The following is a 21125-nucleotide window of genomic DNA, read 5'->3' on the forward strand; positions in this document are numbered from 1 at the left end:
ATCAAACATAACAATGTTTGTCTCTACTAAGAGGGTTTTACCAAATTTGGCTACCTCATGTGCTACCTGTTTGGTCGTCTTCAGCAGTTTACCCATCCTATCTTCTATCGCATCTTATATTTTGAACTTCGTTCTATGAATACTACAGTGTATTGTATAAAACAATATTTTGCATGGCTACGTACACAATCTGCTGGACTTACATTCACTTGAACAAAAGTCATTAAGGACTCTGATTTCTTACCTGTTACATTCAGTTGAACAAAAGTTATTAAGGAGTCTGAATTCTTTATCTAGTAAAGGGAATCGTGGACAGAAATTGTCAACTATCCCCTCCGTTTGATAAAAAACATTTGCATTTGTGTACGAACCATCCTCGAATCCAACGTCCTCTCCTCTCCGTACTTCCTCCGCAGCTACCCCCATCACATTCCCAAACCCTCCGTCGACCCCTCCTCCTCGATCTACACCGGCGATCGGCGGCGAGTGATGGGGTGGGCGACGCGGTTCCTGGCGGCGGTGTGCTTCTTTGCTGCGGGTGTCCTCTTCGTCCCCGAGGCTCTCCTTGGTTCCCCCTCCGGCGCAGGCGCCGTCACCGCTGCCAAGCTGGCCCACGTCCTCTCCTTTGCCACTTCCTGGGGCGCCGCCCTCTGGGCCACCTTTATCGGCGGCATCATCATGTTCAAGTAAGCTCACGGGCCCCCGGCTCTAAAAATCCCACTTTCCTCTCCCTCCTCTTGCCCCAGCCTATAAGAACCAAAAATTGCGAGGAGGGGAAAATCTGATCTAAAAATTCCATCGATTCATTGAGCCAAAGCAGTACTTTGTTCATGATGTTGAACCTTGTTCTTTGTAGGAACCTGCCGAGGCACATGTTCGGCAACTTGCAGAGCAAGATGTTCCCGGCCTACTTCACGCTTATCTCTGCCTGCGCAGCCATCTCGGTCGCCACCTTCTCGCACCTCCACCCGTGGAAGACGGCGTCCACCGTGGAGCGCTACCAGCTTGGATTCCTCCTATCAGCGCTCGGTTGCAATCTCTCCAACCTGCTAGTCTTCACCCCCATGACAATTGAGGTGAGCCTAATTACTCTTAGGCTTTGGTCTCTTTTCACTGAGGAGCGAATTTTATGAGCACCTAGGATTTGTTATGACAGTAGAGGGTTCATGGTTTGTAGACTTGACATGACCATAAAAATGTGGATCGGTTAGTAAATAATCATCACTAATTTTTAGCTGCAATTGTACAAAATTGAGCAATGCTTTAGAGATCAAACCTGATTAGTGCTGTGCTATAACTGTAAGGTGAATGTAATAGCTTGTAGTTAATTTGACTAACAATGGTGCTTTCTAGTTTGTTGCACCCAGTTATGCTGATTGATTTCTTGTTCACTAATGCTAGCAGCCAAATCATGGAATATCAGGCTTTTGGCTGGTTTTTTTTATGTTCTATTAGAAAGTTAATTTTGGATAGTCTTGGTTTGAACAATTCACCCTTTATGTTATTGCTTTTACTTGTGTGTAACCACTTCAACAAAATAGGAGTCGCTGTCAACAGGCTAATTTTTAACTCAAATGACAAATATACCTTGTGAAATCATTTGATGTTATTTTCTGCAGCTTAAAACATATACCTTTAGCATAAATATGCCTTGTATAATATGGTTGCTATTGCTATGATTCACAATAGTTTACGAAAATGGTTTCTCAAGCATTGTGGTTGAATAGCTTTCGACATTAAAAGCCAAGGGTATTTTAATTCAGATGTCCTTTTTAATATCCTGGTGAAAAATACTGTTATAATTATTCCTCTAATCAATAAATATACTTCACAATTGATACTACAGCCCAAGTTAAGTGTTAAATGACAGATGTTGGCATCACATTATCACAATGTCTCACACAACAAGGTGAGTCAATGTTATTAATTTGGTATAGCTTGCCAGAAATAGTACAAATGCTAAAAGAATTCAGAATTTGTGATGACTATGGTATGATTGCAGGAATCAAGTTTCTAAATAAGTCACTGATCACTCCTTATCTTAACTTGTAGGAAATTGAGTAATGCTTTATCTGGTGTGCAATTTATTAGAGAATAGAAATAGCAGCCGCTGTGTCATGACTGTCATCGTTGAAAGTTGGATGCAAAATCTGTGCATAGTCAATGGACTAATAATAGGTTTGTTTAGTTTAACTGCTCATGTAAATTTGATAGATTTCTTATAAGTTCATGGTAGTGACCTAGTTGCTGGAAGGTGATAGATCAGGACATTGGGTTCTTTTTGTTTCTGGTCTTGTTGAGTCTTAAAAGGTGTTTCATGCTAATCTACTATAAAGCTGACATTGCCGGTCTTGGTTTGGTTTGCGCCCGTAATTATTGCTCAACACTCAGTGAGCAAACCAGCTATCAATTTATTGTTTTTGCTTTGTTTGTGTAGCTTCTAAAAAACTGGGGTTGTTGTGAAACCATTTTCTGAATGCAATTATATTGTTTTGATTGGTCCACAGCAGCCCATTTCCTTTGATGGCATGCAAATGTGATTTTATGATATGATGTGTTGGGGACTTGTCCTTAAATGCTATGAATTAAGAATAAGGCAACACATAAATTGTTAAACGTTAAAGTCATTCGTCCTTCGAAGCATTATTTTCCTTGGGATATAATGAGTTTCGGACGAAGGTTATGAAGGTCATACCTTCATAGGCACAACAAAAAATAAAGAAGGATTCATATAAAGTATAAGAAATAATGTAAACACTTAAATATTATTATTAACTCATTTCTATTTTATTATTATGGCAAAATAGAAATGATAACAAATTACAAATGTACCTTCGGCTTGAGAGAAGGCAAAAGTACAAGCGTGACGCAAAAGCAAATGCCAAGTCCGCGTGAACAGTACGGGAGCACTGTTCATCTATTTATAGGCACGAGACGCAGCCCATATAAAATTACACTCATGCCCTTTACATTTGCTAATAACTCTATAGTAATCCATCGGGGTCTAAATAGCATTTTCCCCTTTAAGTCGGTTTCCTTTTCTGCCATCACGCCGAAGCTCCCCTGCGCATAGCTTCGGCTCTGCGCCATCCTTCGTATTCTTTGTGCTTCTTCACATTGTGGTTTTGACCTAAGTCCGAAGGTACCTGTTCATGTATCATACTCCAGAAACATTGTTAAATCATGTTTTTGAGGACCTTCGGAAGCCGAAGGCCCTCAACAGTAGCCCCTCGCAATATTAATTTGTTAGAATGATAAATTCAGATTGCGATATGGACGAAGGCCTTAAGCCGAAGGTCCGAAAAAACACCTTCCCTTTGCTAGAATAGCAACAGTCAATGACAAGCGGGGCCCTCCCACTTGCAACGCACTAGGCGTATAAATAAGAGCGCACGGCGAGCTCATTTGGCACGCCTTTTTGCCATCTGCTCTGCCTGCTCAATTTTTAGCTCTTGCCTACAAACGCTTTGCCTGACTTTTTAGATTTTTTAGCTTCGGCCTTAAGAGCACATTTTTGACATTTTCGAAGAGATGTCTCAAGACAAGAAAGTTGTTGAAACGAAGCTGAGCCTTTCTGAAGAGAAGAATCTTGGCTTTCTTGAATCAATAGCGAAGACAAATACAGAGAAGATTACTAGAGAGATTTTAGAAGGTTTATCTGAAGACACCGGTGATAGTGACAGTTATGATGTGGAGAGCGGTGGCGAAGACTCCGAAGATTGACCTTGGTGACCAAGTCATACAGTTTTCGGAAAATCAACTATTAAACAAAGTCATCTCGACAATATGAGTGGGAGATATTTTCGAGATATGTCTATCGTGAGGGCTGACAACGGAGACAGGACTTCTCCTGCTCCCGAAGAGAATGAAGTTGTGATCTTCCGAATCTTCTTCAAGGTTGGGCTTCGGTTCCCCCTAAGCAATTTTGTGGTTGAAGTTTTAAAAATATATCAGGTTTACCTTCATCAAATTACTCCCGAAGCAATCATAAGAATGGGAATCTTTGTCTGGGCCGTGAGGAGCCAGGGCTTGGAGCCAAATGCAAAAAGTTTCTGCAGTATGCACGAACTGTTATATGAGACGAAAACTTTGGGCAAAGAGCAATACCATAATAATTTTGGCTGCTATAGCTTCGTTGCTCGCTCTGGGTCAAGCTGCCCCGTGCCGACTTTTCGGAAGAGATGGCCCGGAGATTGGATGAAGGAATGGTTCTATGTGAAAAATGATTTAAAAACACGAGAGGATATTAAGGAGATCATCATGCGCCCTATCTGGCAGCGTTTCGGCCTCCGGAAGCCGAAGGTGGAAATTGATGAAGCAGCCGAAGAATGCCGAAAGGCCTTTGACATAGTTTGTTCTTTCATCGGGACAAGAGATTTAGTCCAGGAGCACATAGCCTTCAGAGTGTGGCCACTTGTAGAGAAATGAGTGTTACTGACCTTGATTAGCCGAGATAATCACCCCCACGGGTACTGTAGCATATATATAGGCATATAGGCAGACACTATGGGCCTTATGGGCCTTAACACCCCCTGTCAAACTCAAGGCGGAAGTGGAGGATTTGAAGCATTGAGTTTGATTAGATGAAACTGATGTTGTGCCCTAGTTTGTGCTTTTGTGAAGAAATCCGCAAGCTGTAATTCTGAGGGCACATATTGAAGATCAATGGTCTTCTGATGACAATGAGATCTAGTGAATGAGACATCAACACCAATGTGTTTTGTGAGTTCACGCTTCACTGGATCATGACAAATTTGTATAGCTCCAGTGTTGTCACAGCGAAGAAGTGTAGGCGAGTCACAAGAAACGCCTAGATCAGCCAAGAGCCAACGAATCCAGATAATCTCAGCAGTAGTAGTAGCCAGGGCTCGAAGTTCTGCTTCAGTACTAGATCTAGATACAGCAGCTTGCTTCTTGGATTTCCAAGCAATAGGGGATGATCCAAGAAGAATACAGTAACCAGTGATGGAGCGACGATCTATAGGATCACTGGCCCAGGTAGCATCAGAGTAAGCGTGAAGCTGAAGTGGGGAATTTGAGTCATAAAATAAACATTGTGTTTTTGTCCCCCGTAAATATCTAAGCACACGAAGTAAGTGCCCATAATGAACTGATGTAGGAGCAGAGACAAACTGACTCAAGATCTGAACCGCATGAGCAATATCTGGCCTGGTGACAGTAAGATAAACTAAGCTGCCAACAAGATGTCTATATCGAGATGGATCCTCCAAAGGTGTCCCATCAGTCGGACGAAGAGATAAGTGTAGATCCATAGGCGTGGCAACAGTGCGAGTATCACTAAGACCAGAACGATCAAGAAGATCTTGTATGTACTTGGCCTGAGAAAGATGGATACCATTTTGAGTCTGCAAAACCTCAATGCCCAAGAAATAACTGAGTGCCCCCAAGTCAGACATTTGAAATTCCTTACTCAGAGACGCCTTCACATGAGCAATATTATCTGGATCATCGCCTGTAATCAACATGTCATCAACATATAGTAATAACAATGTGCGTCCTCGTGAAGAAACATGAATGAACAATGCAGGATCATGATCACTAGAATAGAAACCACAAGCCTTGATGACAGAAACAAATCTATCAAACCAAGCACGAGGAGCTTGTTTGAGACCATACAAGGCTCGACGGAGACGACATACATGCCCTGATGGAACCTCTATCCCAGGAGGTGGATGCATATAGACTTCCTCATGTAAATCACCATGAAGAAAAGCATTTTTGACATCCATCTGAGAGATAGTCCAAGAAGATGAGGCTGCAACAGCAAGTAAAGCTCGGACAGTAGTCAGATGGGCCACAGGTGCAAAAGTCTCATCATAGTCAATACCCTGTGTCTGTTGAAAACCTCTGGCCACAAGACGAGCTTTATATCGCTCAATAGACCCATCAGATTTGGTTTTAACCTTGAATACCCATTTGCACGTGATAGGTACAACACCAGCAGGTAACGGAACAACATCCCATGTACATGTGCGATGAAGGGCATTTAATTCATCAGTCATAGCAAGCTGCCACTCAGGTATACCAGACGCCTCTATAAGATGATGGTTCAGCAATGACTGCACCAGCACGGGAAAACCCATAATGTTCTGGAGCTGCAATAGTGCCACGGTCACGAAGATGATACCCCTGATTAAAAACAACATGAGAGTCATCATTGTTAGTACAAGTATCAGCAACAGGATCGTCATCAGGACTGGCCGTGGGAGTAGAGCGAGGACGACGAATGTAAGTCTGAGTGACAGGTGGTTTGGAAGAGTAAGACGGAGATGATGTGGAAGTGGAAGGTGGTGTGATGGGAATAAGGACATCTGGGGTAGAAACAGTAGGTGGTGATACTGATGAAGTTTCAGAAATGGGAGGAAGGCTCATGAAGGAGGTAGACTCTGTGGAATAAAAAGAAGAATGAGTGGAAGAGTTGTAAAAGAAGGGACGATTTTCATTGAAGCTCACATCTCGAGAAATACGCATGCGACGAGAAGATGAATCATAACATCGATAGCCTTTATGTTCAGGGCTGTATCCAAGAAAAACACACTCAACAGATTGAGCAGTCAATTTAGTACGTTCACGAGGTGATAATAGTACATAATACGTACATCCAAAAACTCGAAGGTGGTCATATCGTGGAGGAGTTCCGAAAAGAACTTCACCAGGTGTTTTGCCAGAGAGTTTGGATGACGGTTGTCTATTGATGAGGTAAACCGCAGTAGAAACTGCTTCACCCCAAAAATGTGACGGGACAAAAGAAGATATCAACAAAGTGCGAGCAGTTTCTATAATGTGACGATGTTTGCGTTCAGCCACACCGTTCTGTGCATGAGCACCAGGGCAAGAAAGCTGAGCAAGAGTACCCTCTGAAGTAAAAAACTGGCGGAAATTATCAGATAAATATTCACCACCAGAATCAGAACGAAAGGTTTTAATGTGAGTGGAAAATTGAGTGTGAATCATACGAGCAAAGGTTTTATAAATAGAAATCAACTCAGAGCGGCGTTTCATGAAATAAATCCAAGTGTAGCGAGAATGATCATCAATAAAAATAACATAGTATTTATATCCACCTTTTGACACAAAAGGTGCAGGACCCCAAATATCAGAGTGAACCAAATCAAAGGGTTGAACAGAATGAGAATGACTAGTAAAATATGGAAGTTGTATTTGTTTTCCAAGATGACAACCCTTACAATGAAAATCAGACTCAACCGAAGTATGACCTAAGCAACCTGACTTTATTAGAGTAGACAATCTAGATCCACACAAATGACCTAGACGATGATGCCACTGGGCAAAAGACGCAACAGAAGCAAGGGTAGCTGAAAGCACATACGCTGGAGATGTAGCCAAGGAAGGAAGCCGCAAAGAGTCCAAGATGTAGAGGCGAGGAGCAGCTCTACGGCGACGGCCAGTCTCAATCACTTCCCCTGTGCGAAGGTCCTGTACAAAACAAGATGAGTCATCAAATCCGACAAAGCAATTATGATCCGTAATTTGGCCTACTGAAAGAAGATCCATAGATAGCTCAGGAACAAAGAAAATATTAGGTACTGTAAAGTGTGGATCTGAAAGAGAACCCTTATGAGTAATGTGGCATACAGTAACATCAGCTGTCTGCACTGAAGCACCATCTGTGACAGGTGTAGTAGAAGCCAACTTTGACTGATCAGATGTGACATGAAAGGAAGCTCCTGAATCAAGTACCCAGGCCGACTCTGAAGTACAAGCGGACGAAGTGGCAACAACAGCAACTGAGCCTCTATTAGATGGTCCTGGACCACGACCACGAGCAGCACGTCGTGCACGGAAATCAGTCAACTTATCAGGGAACTTGACAAAGCAAAGCTCAGATCGATGATTGGTCTTGCCACAATGATCACAAGGCTTAAAAATATTCTTAGGTTTCTGGGCAGCAGCCAACACACTGTGAGGATTACCACCAGTAGAGGACAGAGAATTAAGACGAGTCTCTTCAGCAAGTAAAGCAGACAACGCCTTAGCCATTGTGAGAGTGTCAGAACCCTGAAGTAAACGAGCACGAAGAGAATCAAACTCGGCCCGAACGCCCATAACAAATCTGTAAGTGAAGAACTTCTCAATAAACTTATGAGCCGGACACAGATCAGCGGTACAAGCAGGCACCATTGATGTCAAGGCACTCATCAGGCGATCAAAGGCTGAGTAGTACTCATCAATACTCATATCATTTTGCTCAATAACATGTGTCTGCTGCATGAGAGTGTGTAATAGAGCACCACTGTCCTGAACAAAACGCTCCTTCAAATGAGACCAGATGGCTTTAGCAGTTTTGAATTTAGACAAGCTCATAATCATCGACGGTTTGACGCTGTTCACCATAGCAGCCATTACTTTACCATCATTAAGCTGCCATGTTTTGATATCAGCAGCATTGCTACGATCATCAGCAAGAACAGGTGCCGCATCAGTCAAATGGAAGAGTAATCCATGTCCTCGGAGGGCAGTCTCAACACAGAAAGCCCACTCCGGATAATTTTGACCATCAAGAGTGATATTGACCACAATAGCATTTGTCGCCATATTGAATTGAAGGAAAAATCAGGGAGAACAGGAGACCTGAGACCAAACAAACCAGGGCAGACCGACTTGGACGAGTTGACGGAGGTCCTGGGCGCGGAAGCCGAGTTGAACAGCGGCTGGCGGGAGCAGCGATGTTGCAGATCCGCGGCCCTGTCCGCAACAGCGGCGGACGGTGCAGATTTTCTGCAGAGGACGGCGAGGTCTCTGCCCCTAGCAGAGAACGGCGCCCTGCCCCTGGCAGAGAACGAGCGGACGGCAGACGGCGGCCTGCCCCAGGCGGCTGAGGGCGCGCAGCTCCTGGCGCGGATCTCTGCCCCTGGCGGCGGCCGTTGAAGGAGAGAGGGAGATCCGCCGCGCGCAGCTCCTGGCGGCGGATGCACTGCCCCTGGCGGCGGCCGTTGAAGGAGAGAGGGAGATCCGCCCCTGGCGGACGGCGGATCGGTGAAGAAGGCGGTGGCCGAGAGCCTCTGGCGGCGGACGGCGCGATAGAGATCCCGCAGGCGCAGGCCGAGATCTGGCGGAGGACGATGGCGGCCGAGATCCGGCGGACGGCGCAGGCGCAGGCCGGCGAGATTCCCTGGCGGCGGACGGCGCAGGCCGAGCGGGATGGGGGAAGGGAAAACCGCGCGACGGCGGCAGAGGAGGGAAGGGGTGGCCGCGACGGCAGGCCGGAGAGCTGGCCGCGATGGCAGCACAACGACGGCGCGACGACGCCAAAATTTTGGATCAGGGTCGGGTTTAGACGTAAACCCTAACCGTAACCTTCTCTGATACCATGTTACTGACCTTGATTAGCCGAGATAATCACCCCCACGGGTACTGTAGCATATATATAGGCATATAGGCAGACAATATGGGCCTTATGGGCCTTAACAATGAGAAATGCCAAAGGAAACTATCAGCAAGTCTGACGAAGGTGGGCTGGTTAGGTTGAAATACACCTTCAGATATGAAGGTAAGTTTGTTGAGCCAGATGATGATTGGCTGAAATGTATCGAAGCTACAAGCGATGAACTGCTTGGGCCATATTCAAAGGCAGAAGATAACGTGTTATCTGCGGCCTTCGGAGGCCGGAAGAAGAAGAGGCTGAATAGAGTTTTCGATGCTATTGGGTTCATGTACCCTGATTACTGCTACCCGCCGAAAGGGTAAAAGAGAAAAAGTGCAACTTCTGTGAAATGTGATGCTTCAGCTGCTCTAAGCGAGCCCGCGCCAAAGAGGAAAAAGGTGAAGGTCCTTACTCACCGATCGCGCTTCATTGAACCGGCCACAGTGCCCGAATTTGGTGGTGAGACCTCGGCTACTGAAGCCAAAGGACCTGCTCTTACACAGAAGAATGAAGAGCCGGCTATGATGCCGAAGGTCGATAATATTGAAGAGATAGAGGCCGAGAAAACAAAGATATTAGAAGTTATAAGCCCTTCGGCAGGAATGACAGTGCCGAAGGCACAAAAAGATCTCACGGCGACTCCCAAGAGAAAAAGGATGGTCAATGTACTAGATATGCTGGAGACAATAAAGTCTTCAAGCACCACTCCGAGGAAAACTGCCGAAGCGTCAAAAACGCAAATTGAGACAAAACCATCTGAAGCGGAAGCTGCAAAGAGCCAGACCGAGGCCGAAGCTGGGCCTTCATAGCCCGCCAAGGAGAAACCCTTGGAAACCGGAGAAGAAGAAACGAAAAAAGAGGCTACAAAGCAAATTCTGCCTGTAAAAACTGTCTCTTCAACTCCCGAAGCATCTTCTGGAGTACCTGATTATATCGTACGACATGCTTCAGGCAAAAGGCTATCTGAAGAGGAAAAACGAGAAGCTCGATATTATGCCAAAAAATTAAAATATCCAAAGGAGGCATTAATATTCAACGGCAGCGGAGAAGAAGATTTCTTGTATTGTATCCCAGACAGCAAGGAAATTTCTGTCTGCCGGGAGATGAGCAAAAGCTTCGGATTCCCAATGCTAGAAGATGGGCTTTCGGTGCTATGGAAAGATGAACTGGCTGACAGCTTAGCATATAATAGCTTAAAGGTATGAGAATAAATTTTTTGTATTAAAAAACCGAGATTTGTTTTATTTGCTTATACTTAGTACCACACTTCTTTTTGCAGGGCCTGATTCTTAGCAACGCCCTCAGGGCGCAAAAAAGTGCTGAAGACGAAGGATGTACTATAGCTTTGAACAACCTTCGTTCCGAAGTAATTGAACTAAGGAACGAAGGTTTTGAAAAAGATAAAATATTAAACTCATTGGTGAATAAAATAAAAGAAGACGAAGCTACTTCCAAAGCCCAAGCTGAAGCCCAGAAGTGCGAAATTGAAGATCTTCGGAAACAGCTGGCTGAAGCGAAGTTAAAATGTGCTATCGCCGAAGCTGACCGAGACGCTAGTGACTACTGGAAAAAAACAGTTGTGGAGCTTCGTTCTTCAAAAGAAAGATGCTATGAAAAATCTGTAGCATGTGTACAAAAGATAAAAACCAGCTTCACCAATATTGGTGCATATTCGAATGAAGACAACTTCGTACTGGGCGATCCCGAAGGTCCAATCGAATGGATCAACGGCGAAGCCGAAGCCTTTGAGGAAGTTTTGAGTGGCAGTGGAGATGTCTGCGCCTTGACGCCTTCTCAGGTGCCAGGGGAATTGCGGCTATTTTGGAGAAGGCAGGATGCGAACATGTGAAGATTCTGGCCCAAGTCGAAGCTGCTTTCTCTATTGATGACACGAAGGATCCCTCGGCCGAAGCAAGCTTAGTTGGCGAAAAATTCTTTACTGACATTTGGGAAAATGGCAGTCGAGGGATAGCCCACGAGATAATAAAAAAGAGCGAAAAAGATACTCACGATACAAGAGAAGCAACGAAGGCAGCTGAGAAAGCTGCGGAACTCGAAAGATGGATAGGTAATGCCTAATTGTTTTTAACTTTATGTTTTATTTTTGTGACTTCAAACTTATTTACGTTTTGTATCGCAGCTGAACTATCTCCTACTCCAGAGCTCTTCGAGTCAATGGCCGACCCAGAAGCAGAAAAAGAAGATGAAATTACTAAAGTGGCCGAAACTATTATGGACGAAGCTGTTTCTTGACTGCTAAACGAAGCTGCGGAAACAGTTTTTAAAAAAGAATAGCTGTTATTGTAAAAACATTTGGAATGTAATATTTGCTGAACAAAGTGTGTAATATTTTATAGTTTTGAATGTAATATATAAGCTGTTTGTAATTCAATTATTTATGATGCATGAAACTTTTACGTACATACCGTTTTTGAGCCTTCGGCGAAAAAACACCTTCCCTTCTTTTCATGTTTCGTGAAGAATATCCATATTCCGTGAAAACATGCAATCTCCGTAAGCAGTAGATCTCGTTTCATATTAGAGTTGATGAAGCTGTACTTCTTCAAAACTTATTTTGTGTCTTGGCACAACTTCTTCGAAGCAATTCTCGAAGATTAACATTGTATCCCCTTTTTGTGCCATTGATGCAATATGATGTATGATGTTATGTTATGCGAATGATGTAATAATGTTATGCTATGCAAAATGATATTTGTGCCGAAGATTCACACACATTCCCACAGCAGAATACACAATCTCTTCCCCGTTTATTTTTCGGCTTCACCGCTTATTTTTCGGTGTATCAGCATTGACTTTTCGCTGTAAGTTCTGCATTCCCTTAGGAACGTCTTTTGAACTTCTTCGCCTTCTATTTCGGCGGTATTCGCGTTGACTTTTCGCGCTTCGCCTTATATTTCGGCGGAATAAACGTTTATTTTTCGCTGTAAGCTCTACATTCCCTTTGGAACGACTTTTGAGCAGAAAACTTACGCTGCGCTCCCTTAGGAACGACTTTTTGTTGCTTCGGCAAACTTACGCTGCGTTCATTAGAACGACTTTTTGTTGCTTCGGCAAAACTTAGGTTGTGTCCCTTAAAACGACTTTTTGTTGTTTCGGCAAAACTTACGCTGCGTTCCTTAGAACGACTTTTTGTTGCTTCGGCAAAACTTAGGCTGCGTCCCTTAAAATGACTTTTTGTTGCTTCGGCAAAACTTGTAATATGATTGTGAACCCCACGTTCTCTTGAAAACAACTTTCGTGGTTCGTCGACTTTTGGAACTTCGTGAGTCTGTGAAGAAGGTTTATTATATCATGACAATTACGAAGGTATTACAAGAAATTGAAAACAACAAAAGAACTAGACTTTCAATGATTGTTCCTTATTAAAAAAGAAAATGATGACGAATGCAAAAACTGTTTTAGAGGTAGGATATCTCTTAGTAGATGTGCTTTGATTCTGGCACAGTACTGTTGACTGTGTGAGCTTCGGACTGCTCCCTAAAGTCTCGCTACTGGTGAGTGTGCTGACTCCCTTCTGGCTGCTGGCCTTGGGGATATGCAGGTTGCATTGGTGGTGGAGGTGGAGGTTGTTGCCAAGATGCCTGAGGTTTGCTTGCCGAAGCAACAGAAGCTGCAGGATGGTTACCCACATACTCTGTTATGTACGGTGAATGATACGAAACAATATGCATAACTTGCTTCGGCTGGTTCTGTTGGGCTGCAACTTCTGCTATCTCCTTCTGTTTCTGGATGGTGACATGACATATCCTTGTAGTATGACCCTTGTCTTCACCGCAGAATAGGCAATAAATTTTCCTGGGCTGATCCCTAAACCTTCCATCGAAGCCCCTGGCGCCTCTGCCCCTTGGAGCTGGAGGCCGAGGATAGTTTTGTTGCTGCCCCGAAGCCTTAGAGGAATATTGCGGCCTTTGCTGCTGACATCCTCTATCGTCATTCTGAGTAGAGTGGATTGATCTGACGTGCCTTGAGTGAACTCTCCCTCCGAAGCCCCTAGTCATTTCGGAGAACCTGTAAGCTTCCTCCATTCTCTGCCGAAAGTCATTATCAGCGCGGATGTATTCATCCATCTTCTGAAGCAATTTCTCCAGGGTCTGAGGGGGCTTCCTGGCGAAGTATTGGGCCGTAGGTCCTGGCCGAAGCCCCTTGATCATGGCCTCAATGACAATTTCATTGGGCACTGTTGGCGCTTGTGCCCTCAGACGCAAGAACCTTCGGACATACGCCTGAAGGTATTCTCCGTGATCTTGCGTGCATTGGAACAAAGCTTGAGTAGTAACCGACTTCGTCTGAAACCCTTGGAAACTGGTGATCAGCATGTCCTTCAGCTTTTGCCATGATGTAATTGTTCCTGGCCGAAGAGAGGAGTACCAGGTTTGTGCAACATTCTTGACTGCCATGACGAAAGATTTCACCATGACTGCAGTATTGCCTTCATATGAAGATATGGTAGCTTCGTAGCTCATCAGAAACTGCTTCGGATCTGAGTGTCCGTCATACATAGGGAGCTGGGGTGGCTTGTAAGACGGGGGCCAGTGTGTAGCCTGCAGTTCTGCTGACAGAGGAGAAGCATCATCAAAAGCAAAATTTTCATGATGGATATCTTCATACCATTCATCCTCGTTGTAGAAGCCCTCTTGGTGCAGCTCTCTGTGCTGGGGTCTTCGGTGTTGCTCATCTTGAGTAAGATGACGTACTTCTTCAGTGGCTTCGTCAATCTGCCTTTGTAGGTCAGCTAGCCGAGCCATTTTTTCCTTCTTCTTTTGCACTTGCTGATGAAGCATCTCCATATTCTTGATATCTTGGTCCAACTCATCCTCTTGGGGTGTTGGACTGGTGGATTTCCTCTTCTGGCTTCGGGCCTCTCAAAGAGAAAGAGTTTCCTAGTTCGAATCCAGCGGCTGCGGAATGGCAGCCCCTGTCGCTGAAGCTTTCTTTGGCGGCATGACGAAGGTCGATGCTTGCCGAAGGTGGTCGAAAAGGGTTCACCGGAGGTGGGCGCCAATGTTGGGGACTTGTTCTTAAATGCTATGAATTAAGAACAAGGCAACACAGAAATTGTTAAACGTTAAAGTCATTCGTCCTCCGAAGCATTATTTCCCTTGGGATATAATGAGTTTCAGACGAAGTTTATGAAGGTCATACCTTCATAAGCACAACAAAAAATGAAGAAGGATTCATATGAAGTATAAGAAATAATGTAAACACTTAAATATTATTATTAACTCATTTATATTTTATTATTATGGCAAAATAGAAATGATAACAAATTACAAATGTACCTTCGGCTTGAGAGAAGACAAAAGTACAAGCGTGACGCAAAAGCAAATGTCAAGTCCGCGTGAACAGTACGGGAGCACTGTTCATCTATTTATAGGCACGGGACGCAGCCCATGTAAAATTACACCCATGTCCTTTACATTTGCTAATAACTCTATAGTAATCCATCAGGGTCTAAATAGCTTTTTCCCCTTTAAGTCGGTTTCTTTTCTGCCATCACGCCGAAGCTCACCTGCACATAGCTTCGACTCTGCGTCATCCTTCGTATTCTTTGTGCTTCTTCACACTGTGGTTTTGATCTAAGTCCGAAGGTACCTTTCATGTATCATACTCTAGAAACATTGTTAAATCATGTTTTTGAGTACTTTCGGAAGCCGAAGGCTCCCAACATGATGCTTGTTATGATTCCTGTTCCTGTTTTCTACAATGATTGCTCTGGTACTGTTGAATAGATTTGATGGTGGTTCTATACTATTGACTTGTGGTTTGCACAGATGGTTCTGCAATCTGCATTCACTACTTATAAAAGCGTATATTTTAAGGTTAAGTTGGTGGTAACCAAATGTTTTAAATTTCATAATTCATTATTGAAATTAGAATTCAAGCTAAGCTCTATATGACCGAGGTTGACAGCACAATGTTTCACACGACCCAAGCGAGTATTATACTATTAGTTGGCATTAGCATTACACAGTGGAATTACTGCACCTTTCATTGTTTTAGATAAAATGTTGTGTTTTAAGTATCTTGCAAGTGATTGTGGTGTTGTGTGAACCTTGTGTGGCCCATGACTAGTTGGCAGGCACAGGGTGCCCTGTAAGCTCATACTAGGCAAACTTGTTTCATATTATGTTCTTTTTACTACTGAGGCTTGCCTAAACTTGTTCATGTGACTTTTAAAAACTCGGCCGGGGAGGGAAAGACCGCCCTCCCGGTATTATATTAAGAAGAGACCGAAACAATGGTCCCGGCCGAGAAAATCCCCGAACCCTGGCCCCCCATCACTAACGGGCCGGCGTCAACTGTCCACTCTGCAACGGCCCAACCGGAGGGTGGCGCAGAGGACATCGTAACCCGAGAGCGGATGGGGCACAGCGAGGGGATTTTTTTAACCAAGCCTGAAAATTCGCTCCCGAGGGGAATCGAACCCAGGACTTGGAGGTGCTACTCGGAAGTCCTTAACCACTAGGCTAGAGGCCCTTTCGCATTGATTGTATGTCAATTTGCCTTAGAAAAAGGCTTCACTACTGCCAATACAACATTGCTAGTGAGGGAGCATATGATTTATCCTCTTCGTCCAACAACAATTAGCTTTTTCTGATGCAATATATGATCAACTTGTGGTAGTGCAAGTGTTTTGGCATTGGGTTTTGTCAAAATTATTTAAATCTGAAAACCAGAATTATGCTGCCAATATATTAAAAAAATGATATATTTTGCTTGAAACTCTGTAATACTGCAATGAAAAACATTTTTTTTTCTTGGACATCATGCAATTTGGACTAGAATTTAAGGTAACTTTTAGATGATAGATTGACACTATGGTGTCTTACTCAACCCAATGTGAATGCTAGAGGATAATGTGACTGGATCAAATTATGATATTTTATTGATCTTGCAAGTGATCAGGATGTTCTGTGAACACAGTGTAGACCATGTACAGTTTGGCAAGCACAGGGTGCCTTCTACTAGGCAAAATTCCTTCTATGAACAATCAATATGTGGCGGAACATGTTCATGTTTCTTTCATCATGGTAATATGTCTTTAGGGGAAAAGTGTACCCAAATATTCTGTATATCCGAGGAGAGGCTTCCCCAAATATTCAGCACATACTCAGGATGCTGCTGGCAATGACCAGTCCAACATTTTGTACTATAAGATCATGCAACAGTCTTATTTTTTTTCCCATTGCAATATTTATATACAGTATGACAATTGCACAACACTTAAGTTTTATTCCCTACTATTAACCAAAGTTCAAATGGGAAGTCAGAAACTAATTTGAGACTAGCTAGAACGTGCCCTCTTCTCCTACATCTTTTATGCAATTTCACCTGACATGATTGATCGTTGCTCACAGATGATGAAGAAGAGGCACAAGATTGAGCGGGACCTGAGTATCGGTGAGGAAGTGGGATGGTCAAAGAATCAGCAGGTGGCTAAATCCAACCCCACCCTTGCTGCAATGAACAAGAAGTTTGGGATGATCCACGGGCTGTCATCACTGGCCAACATCATGTCGTTTGGTAGCTTGGCCATGCACTCCTGGTACCTGGCCAGCAAGCTGGAGCTGTGAAGAGGAGCCAAGACGTCTTCCATCTCCGCGTTCTTGTGAATTTTATCACTATGGTGGTAATGGTGCACGTCAGGTTGTCAGATCGCTAGACTAAACTGTACGATTGCGCTATTGGCTTCACAAGATAATAAATTGTACTCCTAGTTAAAAAAAGAAATCCTGTGTTGCATGGAGCTCCCAAACTAGTTATTCAAAATCAGAATAATTCAGCCAACAACGTGGTATTTGTTGATCTTTCTTCGGTGGAAAATGCATGGTCCTCTTTGGAACAGAGATCTGCAAAACACGAAAATAGGGGAAAATGTAAGGTACCTTCAAGAATAGTCAATGTGCTAGCTTATATGAAAGAGACCATTAAGAGCTAGCATATCATTCTTAACCTAGCTCTTAAGACACTATTGGAGCTGCTCTAAAAATAAAATACTATACAACTTTAAATCCTATAAGATTTCATAATATAGGAACGTTTGGGAGGATGCTTTTAGAAGCAATGCAGAAAGACATAGGAAACGAACGCATATTATATACTCCCTTCGTTTTAAAATAATATTTATTTTAGCTCTTTATTTTATATCTATATTTAACTAGATGATGATAAATATAGACACATATATAAAACACTAGTTCGGTTCGGTATCCGTACATTGCTACGTTTTCTATAAATCACATAACAAAAAATTATAATTGCTTCCATGATCTAAACCAGAGGTTGTGATGCCGGTGGAGCTTGGTGGGTGGCCTCGGTCAGCTGACCTAATAGGGGTAACAGAACTGAGTTGCTATGAGATTAATAAAATTTGGTATGAATCACACATACAGAGTAAAAAAATGTATTGTGAAATATCATCCTTTTGACTTCTGTAGTTTACATATACTATTGTTGTATCTAAAATAAAATATGTTTCACAACACTCATTATGAAATTATATAACATAATCACATGCTTATATCAATGCTAGTATTTGTTAAGTCTCTTAATAGTGTGCGACCACCGACCGGTGTACCTAAAACTAAATATTACTCACAACGTTTATTATCCACGTATATGATATAATTCCATCAACATATATACTTCGACCTGCGTAGGGGCATAAAAGCTATATATAGATTGCTAAATCTATCTCCATTGTGATTTAAGTTTAATTTTGCCTCTACAAAGCATATGTTCGTCCCAATAATCTTCCATTGCTATTAATCACAAAACACTTTAAGACCTAGCTGATTTTACATGCTTTTAAAATCCGCAAATGATTTTATTTTCATCAGTAAGAACATAAATATCATGTAAGTCTATCTAATCATCTTTCATTATTGTGAACTAATTTATCTTATTTCTATAAAACACATGTTAGTCATAATAATTTTATTTTATCATTTATTATTAAAACTATCATTAATTATTAAAACTAAACTAAGGGCTAGATGCTTTCATTGGACACTATGGTGGAAACTATTAAACAAGTACAGTATTGCAGGGTACATTTGCTTCACTTGCTACATTCAGATTTCCTATAAGGAATCATAGAACAATCCTATTATTTGGAGGGTTGCTTGCTGCACATTACAATTGCACAATTACATTCTATTTACCCGTGACATCAGCCACATTTACATATATATTAGAGAATAAATGGCAGTGCCTTGCAAGAGACTATTTCCATGACCCAGACCCACGATCTCTTGGTCACAAGGTAGTGCTAGCAATTCCACTTCAACATGATGCCTTGCTAAGGAAGATGTTGCAAAATCAATCACCAAGCAACCACAGCCCCTGAACAAGGTGTGCATGTTATTTCAACTGACATGTCTCTGTACAAGGCTCAATATAACCTCATCATCTTCAAGCCAGAAAGCACACCTTGTTCTTTGGTCCAAATGCTGATTTGATGGCTTTCTTTATTGCTGTTGGTGGGAGGACCTTAAATGTCACACCCGATTTTAGAAGGCAAACCGAATGCGAACCATGTACGTGCCAGGATCAGCAATTCACGTACACAACAGTTACATAACCGGACATCATCACACAGTGTTCAAATAATAACATAAAGATGGTAATAGTTAATTACATTATGATGTCTGAGACATCCGCATAGTCATTAACATATATCAAAGTGCGAAAACGAAACATAGCTAAACACGGCCTTCACAGGCAGCCGACTGGGGATTTGCCGCTAACCCACGCCTAGAACTCATAGTACTCTTGGAACTCCTGGAAACCCTCCACCACGGCTTCATCTTCTCCTGAGTAGTGGTTCCAATTTGGACAACCTGGGGGGGGGGTTTGGTGTGTAAAGCAAGGGTGAGTACACATCAACATACTTAGCAATTGTCCCGTTTGGCTATAGTGGACTAGCTTTTATGTGGGGTTTTAGATCAAGCAGTTGCTTTTAGTTGGCCAGGTAATTATTACTAGTAGAGAGCCATGTTTTAACATTAACCCAAGTTGTTAACCCAAGAGTACTCTTTCCAAATGGAAAGAATACCAGATACCATAATCATAACCATCATCATCAAAACCATAATCATAATCATCATCATCCATAAACATAGTATCTTTGATCAAAGTGTCTCTAATCAATAGAGCTCCCAAGGCCGCTCATAACCGCGAGCACATCTGATATATCAGTTTCATAACACTCTGCAGAGGTTGCACACTTTACCCACGAGTTGTGATTCTATTTTGCCTCGGGCCGATCAAACCCTTAAACACTACCAAGGTGAGTTGGTAAGGTTTCACTACGTAGCCTTTACAAAGATTCCCTGAGGTTGTAGTCGCCCATTAGGTTTCCTAAATGTACCGCACTCCTCCCCAAGGGGCAAACCACCCTTGGCAGAGCGAGCCACATACACCGAGCCCTATTGACGGTACGACGATGAAGCAAACTACACCTCAGTTCCTCTAATTATTCAGCTAAGGGCGTCCCATACCACCCTCATGGTTGTACTATTTTCCCGGGTGGTCATCCAACGAACCAGTCCTTACGGAGAGGCACTCAAGAAACAGCTCGAGTCCCCTTAAATGTTACAAAGCCATCATCATAATCAAAAGGGGAAAACAACGTATCATAAATCATTTCACCGTGTTCATTGATTAGGGTGAAGCACTATCATAGAGCTAAACCAAAATGATCCAACCCACATAGGTAAACAATGACATGATAAACAAAGCTAGTCAATCCTAGGTATAAATTGTGTAAATGCGGGGAGTGAATTATAAAATGTATATGACATAGATGGGTCAAGGTACACTTGCCTTCACCAACCAGCTGCTGCTCAGGGTCTTCACCTGCAATTCCTTCAGACTCCGCCAACAAACTGTTATCTATACGAGTTCAAACATACATTCCACAAACTTAATATAAAAAGAAACAATACACCATATAATAGAATGCAACAAATAAGCAGACGCTTAGCGCAGGGCTCGCATCTACGACTATGCGAGAAAGAAAAATACAACGGTCGAGGCTACGGTCAAAAGGTGATTACCTTAAGTAGCTATGAATTAAAATACTTGTCTAAACATAACTATATTAATTTAACCATCGCGCTATGCATAAAATAAAGTTATGCTAAGCGCTTAATTATTATAAGCAAATTTATGTAAAGTTAAAAGGATTGTCGCGCGACGAAGCGCACGACAACACACGTGATCTAAACTGAAATTAAAGCGACTTGTCACGCGACGAAGCGTGCGACGCAACGCACGGGTTAAGCTGAATTTAGAACGAACCGTCGCGCGGCGAAGCACGCGACAGCACACAAGAACTAAACTGAAATTAAAATGAGTCATCGCGCGACAGCATACACTAATTAAACCAAATTTAAAACAAAACATCGCACGATAAAAACCGACGACGTAACACATTAACTAAACTAAAATTAAACGAACCGTCGTGCGACGAAGCGCGTGATGCAACACACTAAATAATCTGAAATTAAAATAAATCGTCGCGCGACGAAGCGCGCGACGCAGCACATGAATTAAACTGAATTGAAAACAAAACATCGCACGATAAAACGCGCGACGCAACACATTACCTAAGCTAAAATTAAACGAACCATCGTGCGACGAAGCGCGCGATGCAACACACTAAATAATCTGAAATTAAAATGAATCGTCGCGC

General features: G+C 42.8%; 1 protein-coding gene and 1 long non-coding RNA gene across 3 annotated transcripts; one reads left to right on the forward strand and one right to left on the reverse strand.

The window, feature by feature from the left end:
* Nucleotides 1-292: 292 nt before the first annotated feature.
* Nucleotides 293-17238, forward strand: pco137813 (uncharacterized LOC100274772). Of its 2 annotated transcripts, none has more exons than XM_035965289.1 (3): nucleotides 293-686; nucleotides 857-1076; nucleotides 11547-11839. In XM_035965289.1, the coding sequence occupies exons 1-3, from the start codon at nucleotides 490-492 to the stop codon at nucleotides 11664-11666; spliced, it is 537 nt and encodes a 178-aa protein (XP_035821182.1). In that variant the 5' UTR covers nucleotides 293-489; the 3' UTR covers nucleotides 11667-11839.
* Nucleotides 2433-11148, reverse strand: LOC118476058 (uncharacterized). Its single transcript, XR_004855331.1, has 2 exons — nucleotides 9364-11148; nucleotides 2433-4439 (listed from the first exon to the last, which is right to left on the reverse strand). It is a non-coding gene; the product is annotated as an uncharacterized lncRNA (long non-coding RNA).
* Nucleotides 17239-21125: the final 3887 nt, after the last annotated feature.

This window comes from Zea mays, chromosome 1, assembly GCF_902167145.1.
Source record: "Zea mays cultivar B73 chromosome 1, Zm-B73-REFERENCE-NAM-5.0, whole genome shotgun sequence".
Taxonomy (NCBI): domain Eukaryota; kingdom Viridiplantae; phylum Streptophyta; class Magnoliopsida; order Poales; family Poaceae; genus Zea; species Zea mays.